Genomic DNA, 20,144 nt, shown 5'->3' with positions numbered 1-20,144 from the left:
ATTCTCAAGATACTTATTCTCATCTCAAGGTTCCATTGGTGTGGAGACTTAGAGGCCATATACTTTTGTGGCTCACATGGAGGAGAAAGATCAAGGAGCAAAGATCAAAGATCAAAGAGGAGATCAACAAAGAGGAAATCATCAAGAGAAGACCAAACACAAATTGGTTCATATAATTGCTTCAAGGGTAATTAGATCTTATCCTTTTCTCTTGAATTTTCATTTATGAAAGACATATCAATGTTCATGGCTTAAGATACTTGGAAGAAGTTTTGTTTTTGAATTTAAACAACCACCTTAGACTTCCGCTGTGATTAATTTGATTAAATGCATGTTTAATATTCAAATGAACTTTGGAAAAATGTTTTGAAATTCCTACAATTGGTATCAGAGCCATAGGTCATGAACTTGATATGTTTTTGGGTTTAGAGATGCATATATGGGTTGTGAATTCATTTAAAAGTATAATAGTTATACTTGATTTATTTTGATATGATTGAATAAAAATCAAATGGAGTGAAAGGGGTTGTTTGGGATTTTGAATTTCCGGATTTATGTTTTGATGATTGATGCTCTCTTTGTATTCATAATTGTATGTATGAATATTATAGCATAGTTGCATTAAAACCCCATGATTTTAACTTCATGAAATATATGATATTAAGAGCATGAGATGGTTAAAATGGAATATGGATTTTTCCGGAAATAGCATGAACATTCATATTAGTTCATATGCATGTTCTTGGTATTCTTGATGTTCTTGTTATGGGATCTTTTTGATCCATAAGTTAGGTGACTAATTTTGATGATTGTGTTTAGTGGAATTTTCCACCAAGATAGGTCAAAAGATGATGATGGTGTTTTATTATAAAATTAAAAGTTTTTCAAAAATGTTTCCACTCAATAAACATTTACCCACCACACTAAAATTAATAAGATTACTTTGGTGAGTGTGTGGGGCTATCTAGATTTATATTATGATGATTTGATATAAAATGCAAAAGTTGATCATTTTATTCATATCACTATTTATTTACCTACCACACTAAAATTAATTTTGATTACTTTGGTGAGTGTGGTTGGCCTACCTAGTCACATTCATGATTATTCACCTTGTTGGAATAATCATGATCACCACTTTGTGTTAAATAAATGCATGCATTAACCCCACACCCTAGTGGATCAACTTTGGATCCATTATTAATTGATGAATAATTTTGGACTTGCAATATATGATAAATGTAACTATGTCCAAAAGATTTTCACAATTACTTTTGCTATTGTAGTAAAACGTTTTCACTCCATGGTAAATTTATTTTATTTGAATATGGTTACCACTTGAATTAAACCCATATATATGTTTGCAACCCAAGAGCATGGTTTTACATTGCTAGTTTAATTGTTTAAAGCGTTTAAATAATTAAAGGATGGTTATGGACTTAGACCAAACAATTGAGCTATGAGATTGGCCGCTTATTGGATATGTATTCGATTTTGATTGGCTATGTAATAATGAAATGGCTTTCATGCCTAATTTATTTTTATGCACGCGTAATTAAAATGAATCACCATCCAAGACCATGATCCAACATGGTGGCTCGTGTTGGATCAACAAGAAAGTCCATAATCATCCTACAAGCCCAATGCAATTGGAATGTTCGGTAATGATGATAATTAATCAATTAGTAGTATCATGTATTTCCACTATCTCAAGCAAATGGTTTCTAAAACATTTAGTGGGAGTATTATGTGCTACTAATATATTGCAATGGGAACCATTTAATGAGATTAGATAGGTATTTTTAACAGGATTAAAATTGGATTAAAATGAGACCAATTTAACTACCCTCAAAGCAATATTAAGTTGATAAGCGAAATGGCACTTTGAATGCTATTTTGTGGCCTTCCACCGTGGTAGTCTCTTATTGGGTGGCACATTTACACCTTGTTGGACCTCAGTGAGGCAACATCCAGTACTTGTAACCATCCAAGGGAAGCCTATTACACATACTTGATGTAGTGCGGATAGATAACGAGTGTGGCCAACAAACTGTTAGGTTGAGGTCATGCTTGAAACCCTATACCCACAAGCATGGTGGGAATAACTTAACTAAGACGAACGAAACCAACAAACTGTTAGGTTGAGGTCTAGTTCTCTAGAGGCCATAGTGATGGGTATTCACATTAATGATGTGATTGGATAAGAGTATCCTCTCATTAGTATCATAGCAATCCAACAAACTGTTAGGTTGAGGAAAAGTATGTGAAAGTGAGACTCCCATCCCCACTAAGAGTTTCAACGGAAACTCTCGGATTTCAGGAGGGATATGAAATTTGCCAAAAATAGTGGGAGCTACCATCATGACTTAAAGACCCTAAGTCCTTGGTAGAAGATTAATCTAAATTAAAATCTATTTACGTTTTTGCATAATTTCAAATTAACCATCACAAACCCAATCTCGAAGATACTTGACTCAAACGTCCAAGATGACATGAACTATCCGGTTTGATTGCACAAACACCAACTTGTCCTATAATTGGATAAGATTAGTTGTGTATAAGAAAAACCCCACCACATACCCCTCTTGGTCCATATGCCATTGAGGAGGAGACAAAGGCTTATAAGAAGCATGTGTCAGATGACAACCGAGGTAAAAGTTACATGTTGGCATCCATGAAAAGGTGAAGCTACTCCTAGCTTACAATACCATATGTGAACTTGTTGTGACAAGAATGGTAAGTGGGTTCCCGGTTAATCAACATGATCTCAAAGTAATATAATTACTTAAGATATTGAAAAATATGGATTTTTCTTTGATGTTGAAGTTCAACAAGATTCTTTCTTTCATCCCCTTCATCAGTTAATCCCAATATGTTATGAACTATAAAATGGGAAAGATGAATGAAACCCTATATGAGCTACTCAACATGGCTATAGTAGCTTAAATGAATATCTCAAAAGATAAAGGGTTAAAAGGATAGTTGCAATTTTAGAAGGGTTCTTCTTCTTTCAAATCCAAACAAAAGGTAAGGATAAAGGAAATAAGAAGAAAGATTTTCTAAAAACCCAAGGAAGAAAGAATACAAAAGAAAAACAAGTAACTAAAATGTACTTGTTTTCACTGTGGCAAGGATGGACATTGGAAGAAGAATTGCAAAAGATGTCTTGCAAGCCTTAAGAGAAAAACCTTCAGAAGGTCACTCTCTTGTTCTAAAATTAGTAATTACAGTTAAAGCTTCTAAACTGAATAGTTGATTCAGGAGCTAATCAACATATATGCAATTGTGTGCATGGACTAGTGGGAGTAGAAGACTTGGAAAATGAGAAATGGTGCTAACCGTGGGAAATAGCACTAATGTAGTTGCCAATGCAATAGGCACCTAACATCTCAAACTACCATTCGAAGAGGACCTGAATTTGAAATCATTGTTATTTCATTTCTGGATATGTAAAGAACTTAATATCCATCTCTATATTTTTAAGAGATGGATTTGATGTTTTGTTTGACAAAATGTTTTGTTCTATTTCACATATCAATCAAATAGTTGCTTATGCAATTTTGATTGATGGTCTCTTTTCATTTTAGAAATGAATGGTAGCATTAACTGTATATGGATAAAGATGCAACTAGACCTGAGAGGCCTAGAGATGTGGATACCGCAACTAAATTGTGACACCTTAAACTTGGAGGCATTAGCCAAGATAGAATTCACCGGATGGCAAAAGATGGAACCTTTTGGATCATTTGATCATGTTCCTATGCCTACTTGTGAATCTTGTCTATATGGTAAAATGACTAAGTCTCCTTTCACTGGTATAGGAGAAAGAGTTACAGAACTGTTGGGATTAATTCACTAAGATGTTTGTGAATTTTTGTATACAAACACAGAGGGCGGTTATTCATACTTCATTACCTTTACCGATGATAATTCACGGTTAGGGTATTTATACTTAATAAAGCATAAATCTGAATTTTGAAAAGTTTCAGGAATTCAGAAATGAAGTTGAAAACCAAACAGGCAAGAGTATTAAAATCCTTAGATTCGATCGAGGATGTGAATACTTAAACACAGAGTTTCTTGATTACCTCAAGGAACATGGCATCTTATCACAATGGACTCCACCAGGAACTCCACAACATAACAGAGTTTCTAAAATGAGTTCCATGAGCTGTACTGATTTACTTATATCCTTTTTAGGGATATGCACTTGAAACTGCAATTCATTTGCTAAATAGAGTGCCTTCCAAAATCCGTTCCACAAACTCCATTCGAAATGTGATTTGGGAATAAACCAAGTCTTGATTAGATCAAGATTTGGGGTTGTCCGGCATATGTCAAAAAGGCAATATGTGGATAAACTAAATGCAAGGTTAGTGAAGTGTAGATTTATAGGGTATCCCAAGGAAACTATGGGATATTACTTCTATCACATCAACAAGCAAAAGTTGTTTGTCGCAAGGTCAGCTACCTTCCTAAAAAGAGAATACACTCTTGATGGGAAAAAGGGGACATGAGATAGAACTCAAGGAATTGTCCAATGAGCTAGAAATCAACACTGAACTAAGTGCAATCCCAGATCCACAAACCTGTTGTAACACAAACTCCACGTAGTTCAAGAAGGGTTAGCAGAATGCCTAAAAGGTATTGTGGTTTCCTTCACGAAATGGCTTGGAGCCATGAAATCCGAAATGGATTCTATGTATACCAACTAAGTCTGGACTCTAGTGATCCTCCTCCTGGTATTGTACCAATAGGGAATAAATGGATCTTTAAGAGGAAGATAGGCTCAAATGGAATAGTAGAAATCTACAAGCAAGGCTAGTAGCAAAGTTCTACAAGTAAAGAGAAGGGATTGACTATGAAGAAACCTTCTCTCCTGTCACTATGACAAAGTGTATTCGGATTTGGCATGCAATAGCTGCATACCATGATTATGGGATTTGTCAAAATGGATGTGAAGGCGGCTTTTCTGAATGACCACCTTCAGGAAGAACTATATATAGATCGACCTGAAGGCTTCATTTCTAAAGTTGATAAGAATAAGGTATGCAAGCTACATAGATCCATTTATGGGTTGATGCAAGGTTCTTGGAGTTGAAACATCCTATTTGATGAAGTTGTCAAATCGTTTGACTTCATACAAAACATGGATGACCAATGAGTGTACAAAAAGGTCAGTGGGAGTTTGGTAGTATTCCTAGTAATGTATGTATATGACATACTACTTATCGGAAACGATATAGGAATGATATCTTCAGTGAAGCTGTGACTCATTAAATCATTCTCAATGAAAGATTTTAGAGAAGCATCTTACATACTCGGAATAAAGATTTATCCTGATAGATCTAAGAGTATAATTGGGTTATCTCAATCCTTGTATGCTGATAAGATGCTAAGGAGATTTCAAATGGAACAGTCTAAGAAAAGTTTACTTCCAGTACGACATACACTTCACTTTTCTAAGAGCATGTGTCCAAAAACTCATTATGAGATACAGCAGATGAGTAAAATCTCTTATGCATATGCAATAGGGATTCTCATATATATCATAGCATGTACAAGACATGATATTGGTTATACGAGTATAACTAGAAGATATAAATCAAGCCAATGATTAGATCAATTGAGAGCAATCAAGTATGTTCTTAAATACTTAAGAAGGACTAAGGACATGTTCCTCATCTGGGAGGAACATCAAAGTAGCAAGTGGAAGCATTTACTGATTTGGATAATGTATCTAATATCAACAATTGCAAATCCACCTAAGGGTACGTCTTCATTTTGAATGGACACGTAGTTAGTTAGAGAACAACTGAAGTTGATTACATTGTCGCTTTAGAAGCTACAATAAAATCTGTTTGGATAAAATGGTTCATTACCGAACTAAATGTGGTTCTAACCATAATGTCACAAGTACCTTTACTGTGTGATGACAATGGGGCGATAGCTCAAGCCAAGGAACCTAGGTCACATCAGAGATCCAAACACATAGAAAAATGTTATCATTAGATGGGGCATCTGCAAACAACGTAACAGATCCACGCACTAAGCCTATGTCACAGTCACAACTGGATAGACATACAGAGATAATGGGTATGAGATACATGGCTCTGTGGCTCTAGTGCAAGTGGGAGATTGTTAGAAATGTGCCCTAAGAGCCAATACATTTGATGTAATCTCCTTAGAATACATTTCGTATATGATATATAAAGGGCAAACTTAATTTGTTATCTTTTACATCGTGTAAAGAAACAAATGTCCAGGGTATGCTAAATAAGAGATAAAGTAATCTAAAGAAGATTAGATTCATGAGACCTTTAATCTCTAATTGTAGTATCCCAAAATGTTCCTAATCATAGGTTATCAAATGGGCATTGATAAACCGTCAAGATTAGCGCATATTATGTATGCTCAATTGGGAGGATGGTTAGTCTCAAACCATTTGTGTAGTTGACACTAATACAAGTATGTGGGTGCTCATTAGTGAATGAGTACACTGAACGCGATCAACCGTAGTTCTCATATGGAGTATTTATCTACATGTCAAATGAGAACTCATAGTTGCAATAATGCAAATTAGTCCTTAGACCTGAGGCATCATGGTTGTCTTGTGATGCGTTATTGATCTTTGATAGCTCTTAAAGGCAAGCCGTAAAAGATTTGTCTTAAGTGTTGTTGGGATCTCTTAATTCATCATAGGGGCATGTGAATGTACAATAAGGAATCTCTACTTTCGATAAAGAAGGAGAATGTTTCAAGATGTGATTCAGTAAATCTTTGGCCAAAGTATTTTGAGCTTGATTTAGAAAGTTGTTCTTAATCATGTTCTTTTGAATCACATGAGGTTATAAATCATATTAGGGGTTTGACATAAACAATCTGTACCCTAATAATATGATTTGAAACATTGTATAAGAGAAGGACCGTATTGCATTGCAATTCCAACTGAATAGGTTCTTCATCTATTCTGGTTAGCTTGGGTAGCCTTGATATATTGCTAGATGTCACTCTTGGCTTGTGGAAGTCCTAAGATTGATTGTGATCGATCCAAATAAAGGAAGAATTAAAAAGGGGTTTTAATTCCAGTTGGTTAGAAAGAGTTCTAATATTTTCCCACTGCCTTGCTAATTAGAACCTAATGGATCGCACACTTTAAATGGTTAACTTTGAGTAATACAAATGAGAATGAGGAAATCAATTTGATTGATTTGATGTGGATGATTTACTACGTGTAAAAACGTATTTGGGCCTCGGTAATAATTAAGGAAAGTCCAAATGGTTGGGTATCAAGCCCAAGGGCTTAAGACACCTAAATATTATGGTTTAAGTGTCATAAGGCCCAATTTTGGAAGCCCAATGGGGTTCGGCCGAAAATGGTTAAGTGAATGTGTATGGGAATTGTTTCCATAAGCTTATTGACACACAAACACAATCCAACATCAACCAAATGGGTTTGGAAGATCAAAGAGAGAAAAATGAGAGTTTTCAAGAGTGAAACACTTTCATCTTTCAAAGTGGTTTAGATTGAAACCAATCTTGAGAATCTTGCACTAGCATCCAAGTATTCTCAAGATACTTATTCTCATCTCAAGGTTCCATTGGTGTGGAGACTTAGAGGCCATATACTTTTGTGGCTCACATGGAGGAGAAAGATCAAGGAGCAAAGATCAAAGATCAAAGAGGAGATCAACAAAGAGGAAATCATCAAGAGAAGACCAAACACAAATTGATTCATATAATTGCTTCAAGGGTAATTAGATCTTATCCTTTTCTCTTGAATTTTCATTTATGAAAAACATATCAATGTTCATGGCTTAAGATACTTGGAAGAAGTTTTGTTTTTGAATTTAAACAACCACCTTAGACTTCCGCTGCGATTAATTTGATTAAATGCATGTTTAATATTCAAATGAACTTTGGAAAAATGTTTTGAAATTCCTACACATAGCCCATAGATCAAGTACATCCAATGTCTCTCAATCAAAGCAAAGAACCAATAATCACACTCACAGCCAAATAGGATATAGTGTAATTCTCTCAAATGGTGACCTCTACCCAAACAAAAAAGAGAGATTTTTTTTTTGTGAAAAATAAAAAAGAGATTTCTCTCTAACCAAATGCGGCCAAGAAAACCTAAACAAGTTGTTTGGGCCCAAATTTGACACGCCAAAACCAAAAGCAAAGAGCCCACATCACTTCCTGGGCCGCTTGAAACGATTTCAACCCATCAGCACGTCCAGTCTATTAAGCAAAGCAAACAGGCCAATATCACGTGGCCCAAAAGACGTTAGGAAAACTGGGCCACAATAGAAACCAAAACAGCCGAAAGAAGAAATGGGCTTGACGATTTGGGTTAAAAAGAAACATACCCACGTGACCCTGACTTAGAAAAGTCAATGAAATCGGCTCGAGATAAAGTTTGAACAGGAGCAGGCAAAAAAAGAACAACTCAGAAGTGGCTTTGCTGCCAAGAGATCATATTCCGCTTAGATTATCTAAAGATAATCTGGATATTTTTTAGGAACGCCATTTTCAAGGATAAACAGACTCTGCTTTTATGAAAAGAGAGATAAGCGTGAAACAGGAAACTGTTCGAAAGCTGAGAACTAGCTACCTCAAAATTCCAAACTCTTGCAGAAGCAGGTAAAATGGAAGAACAAGCATGGCGCCCCATCAAAAATGCAGAAGCAGTCACCTCAGAAAACTAATCATTGAGTGTTTTCTTGCCAGAAAATGGATGGAACCCTTGTTTATTTTAATTAAAAATTAAAAAGATCTTTTGATTACTTGCCACCCACTCTCAAAGAACATTTCATATATATATAAGAGGGGGTGAACAGAGAAACAACACACAATCAACCAACACAACCCAAAATTCAGTCAAAAGACAAACATTCAAATGGTCACTTGATCGCAAAATCCCAAAACAAAGTTCCAACAGACTCAGAGTCTGAAGTACTCCAAAAGCTTTCCAACAAGCTTGCAGAATCATCTTGTTTTTCTCCCAGCAGAGGCAATTAGACCACTACTTCTGAGTTGAATCCCAGTTCATAAGTCAACAATAACGAGATTTCTCTCGTTACAAATTTGGTTCAGCAAAAGCCAAGACTAGCAGAGTTTGAGGATTTTCAAATATAAAAAACTCAACAAATTTATGAAGAACCCTGACTAAGCAGCACAGGTACTACAGTACACCCCCAGCTCAAGTCCAGCCACTTCTGCCCCTTTCAGACTGGAGAAATTCCAGTTCTGCCCATCCAAAAGCCTTCCAGGGCTTGAAATAGATTGAAGCTCTGCCAAACTCAAGCTTTGGTATCGATTTGCAGCCAAAACCCATCAGTTGAAATTGTTGGAAGTCCAGTCCAGCACAGGCACACCCAGTCCAGCCCAGAACAAAGGCAACTACCCAGGCAGAAATGGAAACACAGTCCTCTTCGTATCTTTGTATAGTCAGTTTTCCCTTTTTGAGTCTTGTAAAAAGGAGTTCTGCCTGAAATCAGTTCAATCGTTATCATTTATTCCGGCCAGAACTACCAGTTTTATGTTGAGAAAAAGTATGAAGTCCTTACCAGTCTAAGGCATAGAAAAGAACTTACTTGGGAGATATTCCTCACCCAAATTCACAATCGTTTTATCAAAGTCAATAGCTTGGGGCGCAAGCTATGCTTATTCTCAAGTCTGTTAGAATCAAAAATTGCTAACAGTGGCACGCTCGACACATAAAGAAAGTTAATTTGCTGACCAAACCATGGTCTTCGAATTAATGGGGAACTTTACCTACCAACATAGGAAACAAACAGAAACGGGTAAACACAAGTACCTCTCAAATGACAAACTGCAAACAAAATGCACGGCTTCATATTGGACCCAATCCATTTAAATAGCCTAAAAATAAAGTCAAATTTTAACATTTACAATCCATGGCAGGTTACCAAAAAATTTGTAGTATAACTTAAGGGCGGGTATTTGAACTGGTGAACTAAACCGAACCGACTTGGAATAAAAATTGTGTTGATCAAAAAGTCAACTTAAGATTAAAAAAAACTGAACAGGATCGCTTTGGATCGGTTCCCATCCCGATTCTTGTCTTGAAAAAATCGGTAACCGAACCGGACTTATTATGTTAAGTTTACTTGTTCATTTATATCCAAAATTATTAGTAAGCCTAATTAATTAATATTCAAATCACATTAGTAACTCCAAAAAATATTTAAATATTTGCAGATGCCCCATCTAATGGTAACATTTTTCTATGTGTTTGGATCTCTGATGAGACCTAGGTTCCTTGGCTTGAGCTATCACCCCATTGTCATCACACAGTAAAGGTACTTGTGACATTATGGTTAGAACCACATTTAGTTCGGTAATGAACCTTTTATCCAAACAGATTTTACTGTAGCTTCTAAAGCGACAATGTAATCAACTTCAGTTGTTCTCTAACTAACTACGTGTCCATTCAAAATGAAGACGTACCCTTAGGTGGATTTGCAATTGTTGATATTAGATACATTATCCGAATCAGTAAATGCTTCCACTTGCTACTCTGATGTTCCTCCCAGATGAGGAACATGTCCTTAGTCCTTCTTAAGTATTTAAGAACATACTTGACTGCTCCCAATTGATCTAATCATGGGATTGATTTATATCTTCTAGTTATACTCATATAACCGATATCATGTCTTGTACATGCTATGACATATATGAGAATCCCTATTGCATATGCATAAGAGATTTTATTCAACTGCTGTATCTCATAATGAGTTTTTGGACACATGCTCTTAGAAAAGTGAAGTCCATGTCGTACTGGAAATAAACTTTTCTTAGACTGTTCCATATGAAATTTCTTTAGCATCTTATCAGCATACAAGGATTGAGATAATCCAATTATACTCTTAGATCTATCAGGATAAATCTTTATCTCAAGTATGTAAGATGCTTCTTTAAAATCTTTCGTTAAGAATGATTTAATGAGTCACAGCTTCACTGAAGATATCATTCCTATATCGTTTCCGACAAGTAGTATGTCATATACATACATTATTAGGAATACTACCAAACTCCCACTGACCTTTTTGTACACTCATTGGTCATCCATGTTTTGTATGAAGTCAAACGATTTGACAACTTCATCAAATAGGATGTTTCAACTCCAAGAACCTTGCATCAACCCATAAATGGATCAATGTGGTTTGCATACCTTATGCTTATCAACTTCAGAAATGAAGCCTTCAAGTTGATCTATATATAGTTCTTCCTGAAGGTGGCCATTCAAAAAGGCCGTCTTCACATCCATTTTGACAAATCTCATAATCGTGGTATGCATCTATTGTAAGAAAAATCCGAATAAACTTTGTCATAGTGACAAGAGAGAAGGTTTCTTCATAGTCAATCCTTTCTCTCTGCTTGTAGCCCTTTGCTACTAGCCTTGCCTTGTAGGTTTCTAATTTCCCATCTAAGCCTATCTTCCTCTTAAAGATCCATTTATTGCCTATTGGTACAGTACCAGGAGGAGGATCAACTAGAGTCCAGACTTGGTTGGTATATATAGAATCCATTTCGGATTTCATGGCTCCAAGCCATTTCTATGAGTCAATGTCTGACATTGCCTCATTGTAGTTCAAAGGGTCTTCGATATCCTTACAATCACTTAGGAGATTTAACTCTCCTTTGTTGTCGTGAAGGAAACAACAATACCTTTTAGGCATTCTGCTAACCCTACTTGAACTACGTGGAGTCTGTGTTACAACAGTTTGTGGATTTGGGACTGCATTTAGTTTATCCGCATCTTGCCTTTTGACATATGCTGGACAACCCCAAATCTTGATCTAATCAAGACTTGGTTTCTTCCCAAATCACATTTCAAATGGAGTTTGTGGAATGGATTTGGAAGGCACTCTATTTAGCAAATGAATTGCAGTTTCAAGTGCATATCCCTAAAAGGATATAGGTAAATTAGTACAGCTCATAGAACTCATTTTAGAAACTCCATTATGTTGTGGAATTCCTGGTGGAGTCCATCGTGATAAGATGCCACGTTCCTTAAGGTAATCAAGAAACTCTGTGCTTAAGTATTCACACCCTCGATCGAATCTAAGGATTTTAATACTCTTGCCTGTTTGGTTTTCAACTTCATTTCTGAATTCCTGAAAGTTTTTCAAAATTCAGATTTATGCTTCATTAAGTATAAATACCCTAACCGTGAATGATCATCGGTAAAGGTAATGAAGTATGAATAACCACCCTCTGTGTTTGTATACAAAAATCCACAAACATCTTAGTGAATTAATCCCAACAGTTCTGTAACTCTTTCTCCTTTACTAGTGAAAGGAGACTTGGTCATTTTGCCATGTAGATAAGATTCACAAGTAGGCATAGGAACATGATCAAATAATCTTGACGGTTTATCAATGCCCATTTGATAACCTATGATTAGGAACATTTTGGGATGCTACAGTTAGAGATTAAAGGTCTCCCGAATCTAATCTTCTTTAGATTACTTTATCTCTTATTTAGCATACACTGGACATTTGTTTCTTTACACGATGTAAAAGATAACAAATTAAGTTTGCCCTTTATATATCATATATGAAATGTATTCTAAGGAGATCACATCAAATGTATTGGCTCTTAGGGCACATTTCTAACAGAAAGAAATATGGGAAAAACAAAAGTGAAAGAGAGATGCAAGGAAATATGATATTGGAGGAGATAGAGAGGTTTGCTTGTGTTTTACTAATTTGGAGTTATACTTTGGAATCGAGGTAGGGGTTTCTTGGGGGCCTTTTGCAGAGATTGATTTAATTAAATTTTGTGAGCAATATATCAAGATGATATTATTATTTGATTATTATTAATATTTGGTGGTTAAGTGTTGTTAGTTATCATTATATTATCTTATTAATATTGACATGATCATATGTTATCGGTGATGGCTGGAATTCTTGGGTTGATAAAGAAAGTATGGAAAATAGGGTAATGGGAAGGATCTTTTGTGTAGTTGAGTCTAACTCTTGGCAGGTACCAGGTCTCAGGGATCCCACAGTGCATATGGTTTTTATTGGGTGATTCGGGACTGGCGAAAGGGAGTTAGACAAGATGACTAACAAAAGGGGAATTATGGGATGATTGAGATGGGTGTTAGTTCATATAAATGGGCATCCGGGACCAAGTGGTATAAGCATGGTATGGGACGTGCAGGTCTGCTTGTCCAGTTATATGAATTAATGGGATTAGATGAAGAGCATTCATTCATGCATTATTCATAATTATATGATATTTGGCTATGTGATTGCATGTCACTTAATTTAGTTATATCAATCTACTGTGGTAAGGTCTCATGCCCCTACTGAGCGGTGGTTGCTCATCCCTCACTCTGTTTAATTTTTCAGATAAGTTAGTGGGTAAGACAAGGACTAAACCAGTTGAAGATGATTAGATGAGATTGATATAGTTTTATTTATTTCTTGTAAAGTTGTAAGATTTTTGGGAGCTATTTTCATAAGAAAAGTTTATTTTATGTCTTCGACTTTTCTTTTATTTCTTTTTATTTATTATTTTCTCACGCACCGGGCGCGGGATTTCCACCTACCCCCAGGTCCGGGGCGTGACAATATTTTTATCTTTCCAAACCGGAAACCGGCATAACCAAACCGGACCTATTCAATTTGGTTCAGTTTTTCTAGACATTTTCTATGAAACTGAACTGATATAGACCGTGTGTAATTTTCGGTTTCGGTTCCAATTCAAGAGAAAACCCATAATGCGCCCACCCCTAGTATAACTTATTAGCTTATGAAGATAGAACCTTGTTTTTTTTTTTTTTCTCAAAAATTATGAAACCAGTCTTGTGGATCCCATTATATATGTTTGGTTTTGAAGAGATTTTCTGAAATGAAACCATTTTCTTTGTTTTTACCTTTGTCAGAGCTTTCAGAAATGCATGTGCATACGTTTGGACAAAGTTGTATACAGGAAATTAATAATTCAGTCATACACCTAGAACTAGAAGATCTAGATATTTCAAAGTCTGCATCAAGTTTAATATTCAGTATTTAAATAAAAGGCTTTATATCACAAAACGTCTCTGAGGTTCATAAAACTATCAGATTGTGTCCTTGTTTTTTTTTTTTTTTTGTGTTATTCATGTTCCTCAAAGTTAATATGTGTTCTCACAAATAATCTCTGCCATTAGGTTCCGTCAAAACTTCGTTAGTTAGCTGATGTGGCATATATGTGGAGTCCACATATCCAGTGGCGGAGCCAGGATTTTATGTGTGGAGGGGCCAATATATTAGGGTTTAAGGTTGATTTCTTTCCCAGTGTTAAGCTTGTAAATAAATAAATAACCGATTATCTTTAATTTCCTATTTTCTTAAATATACTTGTGAAAGAAAGATTTGATTGGCTGTTTCTTTTAATTTTTATTAATTATGTTGGTAGGATCTAGGAGTAACTTTGCCATATTGCTATGGAAAGAGTCTTTTAGTTGGAGGGGGAAATGTAAATCCCTCCTTCTCTTTATTGTTCGGGGCCACAAGCATTAATTTAATATATATATTGTCCTAAGTTGTACAATGCAAAGGCAATATATATATAGTATTTCAGAATTTTGGGAGGGCCAAGACCCTTGCAGGCCTAAGCACACCTCCAACCCTGCACATATCCAATAATGTAGTGCCATGTGTATTTAAATTACAATATATATTTTAAAAATAATTTATAATTTCCGTTAGTTTGCTTATGCATATATGTGGAGTCCACATATCCAATAATGTAGTGCCATGTGTATTTAAAATACAATATATATATTAAAAATAATTTATAATTTATAATTCATAAAAATTAAAAATTAAAAAACCAAAAGAAAAGTTGTATTTTAAAATTTAAATTATTTTTAAAATATATATATTGTATTTTAAATACACGTGACACTATATTATTGGATATGTGGAGCATCAGCATACTAACGAAGTTTTTGACGGAAGGACTATTTGTGAGCACACATATTAACCTTGAGAACCATGAATGACTCAAAAAAAAACAAGGATACGCAATTTGATAATTTCATGGAACGTTTTGTGATATAAAAAAAAAAACCTATATGAAATGAAAATCCATGTATAAGACTCTCTCCAACCCAACATGTTCCATACTCAAATTTTGCACTTTCAAATGCCATTTTGCAGCAATACACGATGTCTCAAAATGGTTTTTTTTTTTTTTCCTCCAATCCTTGCCTGCTTCGTTTTCCTTTCCTTTTTTGATAAAGTGACCCAACTGTTAACGACAAGACCCACACAACCCAAACATGCTACAATCACTTCTGTCCACATGAAATTCTCAACATGCAAAGTAAACACAGTGTAGCATGCACCTAAATATAGCTATGCCCTATCAATATTTATCAGGAGCAGGCCCGGCCCTGGGCAGGGGCAAACAGTACGATCGCCCTGGGCCCAATATTCAGAGGGCCCAATTTTTTTTTTTAGTAAGTATTATATTAGATTATTATAACTATTAACTAATTTAATATTTTGAAAAGAAAAAAAAAGACCAACGATGGTCTGTTTCACTCTTCAAGAAGAAGAATATTTGGATCTATTCCATTCCACTGCTCAAGAAAAAGAACATTTGCATCTGTTCCATTCCACTGCTCAAGAAGAACATCTGTTCCACTCCTCAAGAAGAAGAACGTTGCATCTGTTCTACTCCTCCAGTTCGTCGCTTTTGCTGGTGCTTCTTATTCTTCTTCTTATTCTTCCTCTTCCTCTACAGAATTTTGAATCCCCTTCATTTCATCTCATCTAAGCCTCTCTCTCTCCTACAAGTTACAAAGTTGTGAATCCCCTTCATCTCATCTCATCTAAGCCTCTCTCCTACAAGTTACAAAGTTGTGAATTCCTAAATTAATTTTTCTGTTGGTAGATTTGGGAGATTCCAAAATCCAAAGTGTGGGCTTTTATCAATTGAAGGTAATTTTTTTATGATTTGATATATCAAATGAAAAGGGAAATATGATTTTTTTTTTTTTTGTTTGTAGATTTGTGAACTCATGAAATTACATATTCTCTTTGCAGGGATTCTTTTAAGCTCTAATTGATTGCAAATTTGTTTATGTGGAGAGCGATTTCTCAAAGGGGGTTTCTCAAATTCCAGGTTATGTTGTTTTTTATTTATTCTTTGAAGTATTAAAATTGCATTGGCTTTCCTTGTATTGTTTCTGTTTTCGGTGTAACAATGTTCCCTAAGAAACACCCATCTGGAAGTCAGAAAAGAAAAAAAAAAGACAGAGAGAAGAATTAACTCAATCTCAAAAGGGTGTTCTGGATAAATTTTTTCAAAACAAAACAAATAGTTCACTTGATAACTCAACTGAAGATTTAGTCAATGAATCTGAGCAGCAAAATCATGTTGAAGAAATTGTAGGAATTGATAATGATTTAGTCAATGAATCTGAACAACAAAATCATGTGGAAGAATTGGTAGGAACTGAGAATGATTTTAATGCACAGGTAGGTGACTTAGGTGAAGATCAACATGTTGAGAATGAAGATTTTGACAATCTTTGTAATAATGAAGACACTAAACCTGAGAGTGTAGAACCAAGTTTTCCTTTAAACATTTTTTATCCTCGAATTTGGGATAATCTAGATGAAAAAATGAGAGCTTTACTTGTGGAAAAAGGTCCTGCAAGAGATAATAATATCAAATATCCTAGGGATGAAAACTTCAGACATTTTTCCTCAACTTATTACATGAGAAAGTTACCAAATGGAGAGACTCATGATAGAAAATGGCTAGTATACTCAAAGGAATTGGATAAGGTATTTTGTTTTTGCTGTAAGTTGTTCTAAATTAAAATTATTGAAATCTTACTTGAGGTCTACCATGTCACAAGAAAGGCTAAATGGGCTAGCAATCTTATCCATTGAAAAGGAGATGTTAGAAAAGCTTGAATTTGAAAGCATCATTGAGGATTTTGCTTCTCAAAATGCAAGAAGAAAATCATTTACATAATACCTTTTCAGTTGTGATTTTGTTGTTTTTCACCTTATCTTGCAGGTGGTGATGTTGATATTTTGCTGGTTGCTGAGGATGCAAAGAGATTCAAGTAGGCTGCTGCACTTTGCTTTGGCTATTGAGAATGTAAAGACATTTTTGTTTTGCTGGTTGCTAAGGATGCAAAAGGGTTTCATATAGATTGATGTTATTTTGCTTAGGCTATTCAGCATGTAGAGAATTTTTTTCTTTTGGTTGGTTGCTTGTTGGTGGTTGAAAAAGAACTTATTGAATTGTTATAAGTATTTATCTTGTTTATACATTGTAGCCTTTTATTCTAAATTTTAATATATTGAAGTTTGAATCGATGGACAGATTAGATCTTGGTTGAAAAATAAGAGAGTTATCACTAAGTTTAAATATATATAGGGTTTTCATCCAAAAAAAAAAATAGGCTTTTTATCACAAAACGTCCCTGACGTTTGCGAAACTATCAGATTGCATCCTTAAGGTTTTTTTGTATCACAAATGGTCCCTAACGTTAATATGGGTGCTCTTAAATAGTCCCTCCGTCAAAAAATCTGTTAAATCCCTATTTTATGAGGGATATAATCGTCAAATCAATCCCTTTGACCTCTTCAATGCCTTAGACCTATTTGCCACCAATTTGGAACCATTTCCCTCCATTTCTTATTGGAATTGGCGGGCAACTAAAGCTGCTGTTCATTTTCACATGCTAAAAGCGCTAAAAATGAAAGGGAATAACAAAAACAAATTGGACTATAAACAACTCACGTTGAACAAATTGAATAAACTAAACTACCAACCACTATGAACAAATTGAACCAACTGCATACATCAAAAACCACTTCCATACATAAAAAACTACTTTCAATTACATCATCAACCACATTCAGTTCCATCACATTAACCCCTACATGACTTCCATCAAAAATCACTTCCTTTTTTTTTTGGTCAGAAAGTAGGATTTCACTTCCATACATACAAAAATCCTAGACCACTTCCATCAAAAACCACTTTCAGTTCCATCACTTTAACCCCTAGAAAGCTTCCATCAAAAAACAATATCATACATCAAAAACCTTAGACCACTTCCAATTACAGTTCCATAAAACATCATCTCAAACTCTCCATGGCCTTCCTTTCTTTGCTGGAGACTTTAATTTCCTTCTTTGGACAGTTTGTGATGTTGAGGCTTGCTGGGATGAAGAATTGTGTGCAGTAGGAGGTTGTGATGCCACTTGAGGTGCTGGAGAGGGTTGTGAAAACCTGACAACTGCTAGAGAAGGTTGTGAAATACTTGTTCCCATTGGAGCATTAGAGTTTGACCTTGATTGCTGTATTTTCCTCCCTCCTCTTGCCACCTAGACAACAATTAAAGTCAAACTATAATACAATAATTAGAACTATTTTAATCACAATACAACGATTTTGTAAAACCTTAAGTTTTGGTTTCCTTTGTCTAGGTTTAGGGACCACTTGGGCACTTGGAGGCTGCAAAGCATATGAAGAATTTTAGTAATTAATCAATAAGCAAATGAATAATATAATTCCTTGAAGTAAGAATATAATATACCTGTTGACTTGTTGATTTGCCACATGTTTTCTTATTATGGCCAGCTTGGCCACATTTGCTGCAACTAAATTTGTCATGAACCCACTTAGATAGTTTGTTTCCTTTGGTTGCAGCTGGTGGATCACCCTGCTCCCTAGCCCTTTTCTTTCTTGGCCTCCCAGTTTGCTTCTTAAATAGAGGAGGCAACAATGGGTGAGGACCAGTGCTTAGCCACTGATCCATGCTAGGCATTGGAGAAATAATAGGGTTATAGCACTTAAGATAAGCTTCCCTTTTATAGCACTCATCTACATATGAGTAAGGGTCATGCTTCCTTCTAAGAATGCAACTGATTGCATGTGGACATGGGAGCCCACAAAGATCCCATCTCCTACATGAGCATGTTTTTATTGCAAGATCCACTGCAAATTGCCCCCCATGCATATTTGTGACTTGATACTTCATATCCCCAGACAAAGTAGGAATACAATAACCAGCCTCCAGCTTGTTCTTCTCCATAATTTGTTCAATCCTTGGACCAACATGCCTTTTCCACTTCCAAGCTGCAACCCTCCTGTTTGCCATCCTCACCATGAGATTTGTCCTTATACCCTCAAGCATTGAAAGAATTGGCTTGTCCCTTGCCTTTAATATTGAAGAATTGAAAGCCTCACAAAGATTATTCAGCAAAATATCACACTTATACTGGGTTCTAAAGTGTGATCTACTCCAATGAACTGCAGATTTTGGGTGCAACCACTTCCAAGCAACTTCACTCTCTTGCTTCATCCTCTCCATATGGCATTGCCACCAAGGGATTGTTGTTGCCCTAGCTGCATCCCACATAAGTTGTTTCAATGTCAGGCCACTATGTGAAGTCTTGAAATTGTTGTAAAAATGACGGACACAATGCCTATGTTCTGCATTGGGAAGTAAATCACCAAGGGCAAGTCCTAAACCCTTTTGTTTATCTGAAATGAAAGCATAACCATGTCCATTTTCAATGGCTAAGTCCGCCATCAGATTTCTTATGAACCAGTCCCATGTCTCTTTATTCTCTATCTCTACAACAGCATAAGCTAGCGGGAACATTCCATTGTTCCCATCAATCCCTACTGCTGCCAATAACTGACCAGGATGTGGTCCCTTAATGAAACACCCATCCATACCAATTACAGGCCTACAACCTTGCAAAAATCCAGTCTTGCATGCTTCCAAACAAATATACAGCCTATGAAACCTTCTTTGATCACCATCCAACTCAGTTTTAAGCAAAACTGTGCTTCTTGGATTTGCCCTCTTCAATTCCTCACAGTAATCGTGCAGCTTGTGGAATTGCTCAACAAAACTACCTTTGTTTAACTTCGTTGCCTTCAGCTTAGCTCTATATATTTGTTGCATACTCGGCTCCAAGCCAAAATCTCTCTGAATTGCAGCTGTAAATCCAGGAACTGACCAATCCGGATCAGCCCTTAACTCATTTGCATACCTTTGAGCAAAAAAAGTAGAATTCAGCCAATAATTTCTCTGATCCCTTGAACACTCGTGCTCCAAATTCAAGGTTTTG

The 20,144-nt window shown here is 35.6% G+C and overlaps 1 protein-coding gene and 1 long non-coding RNA gene across 2 annotated transcripts; one reads left to right on the top strand and one right to left on the bottom strand.

Moving 5' to 3' along the window:
• The first annotated feature begins 15,507 nt into the window (after positions 1-15,507).
• Positions 15,508-17,201, top strand: LOC148296228 (uncharacterized). The gene is made up of 3 exons (XR_015834061.1): positions 15,508-15,974; positions 16,080-16,158; positions 17,065-17,201. It is a non-coding gene; the product is annotated as an uncharacterized LOC148296228 (long non-coding RNA).
• Positions 17,202-18,143: 942 nt separating this feature from the next.
• Positions 18,144-19,375, bottom strand: LOC148296227 (uncharacterized). The gene is made up of 3 exons (XM_088248064.1): positions 18,599-19,375; positions 18,463-18,516; positions 18,144-18,386 (listed from the first exon to the last, which is right to left on the bottom strand). Exons 1-3 carry the CDS (start codon positions 19,373-19,375, stop codon positions 18,144-18,146), a joined length of 1,074 nt encoding a protein of 357 aa, XP_088104190.1.
• Between the last annotated feature and the right edge of the window lie 769 nt (positions 19,376-20,144).

This window comes from Prunus avium, chromosome 2, assembly GCF_965620075.1.
Source record: "Prunus avium chromosome 2, drPruAviu1.hap1.1, whole genome shotgun sequence".
Classification (NCBI taxonomy): domain Eukaryota; kingdom Viridiplantae; phylum Streptophyta; class Magnoliopsida; order Rosales; family Rosaceae; genus Prunus; species Prunus avium.
This window is presented reverse-complemented; position numbering and strand designations above follow the sequence as displayed.

Coding starts and splice junctions, on each gene's coding strand:
- LOC148296227 (XM_088248064.1), bottom strand. CDS start 19,375: ATGGAGAGGATGAAGCAAGAGAGTGAAGTTGCTTGGAAGTGGTTGCAC. Junction 18,517..18,598: donor GCAAATCAACAAGTCAACAG/GTATATTATATT, acceptor TATGCTTTGCAG/CCTCCAAGTGCCCAAGTGGT. Junction 18,387..18,462: donor AAAGGAAACCAAAACTTAAG/GTTTTACAAAAT, acceptor ATTGTTGTCTAG/GTGGCAAGAGGAGGGAGGAA.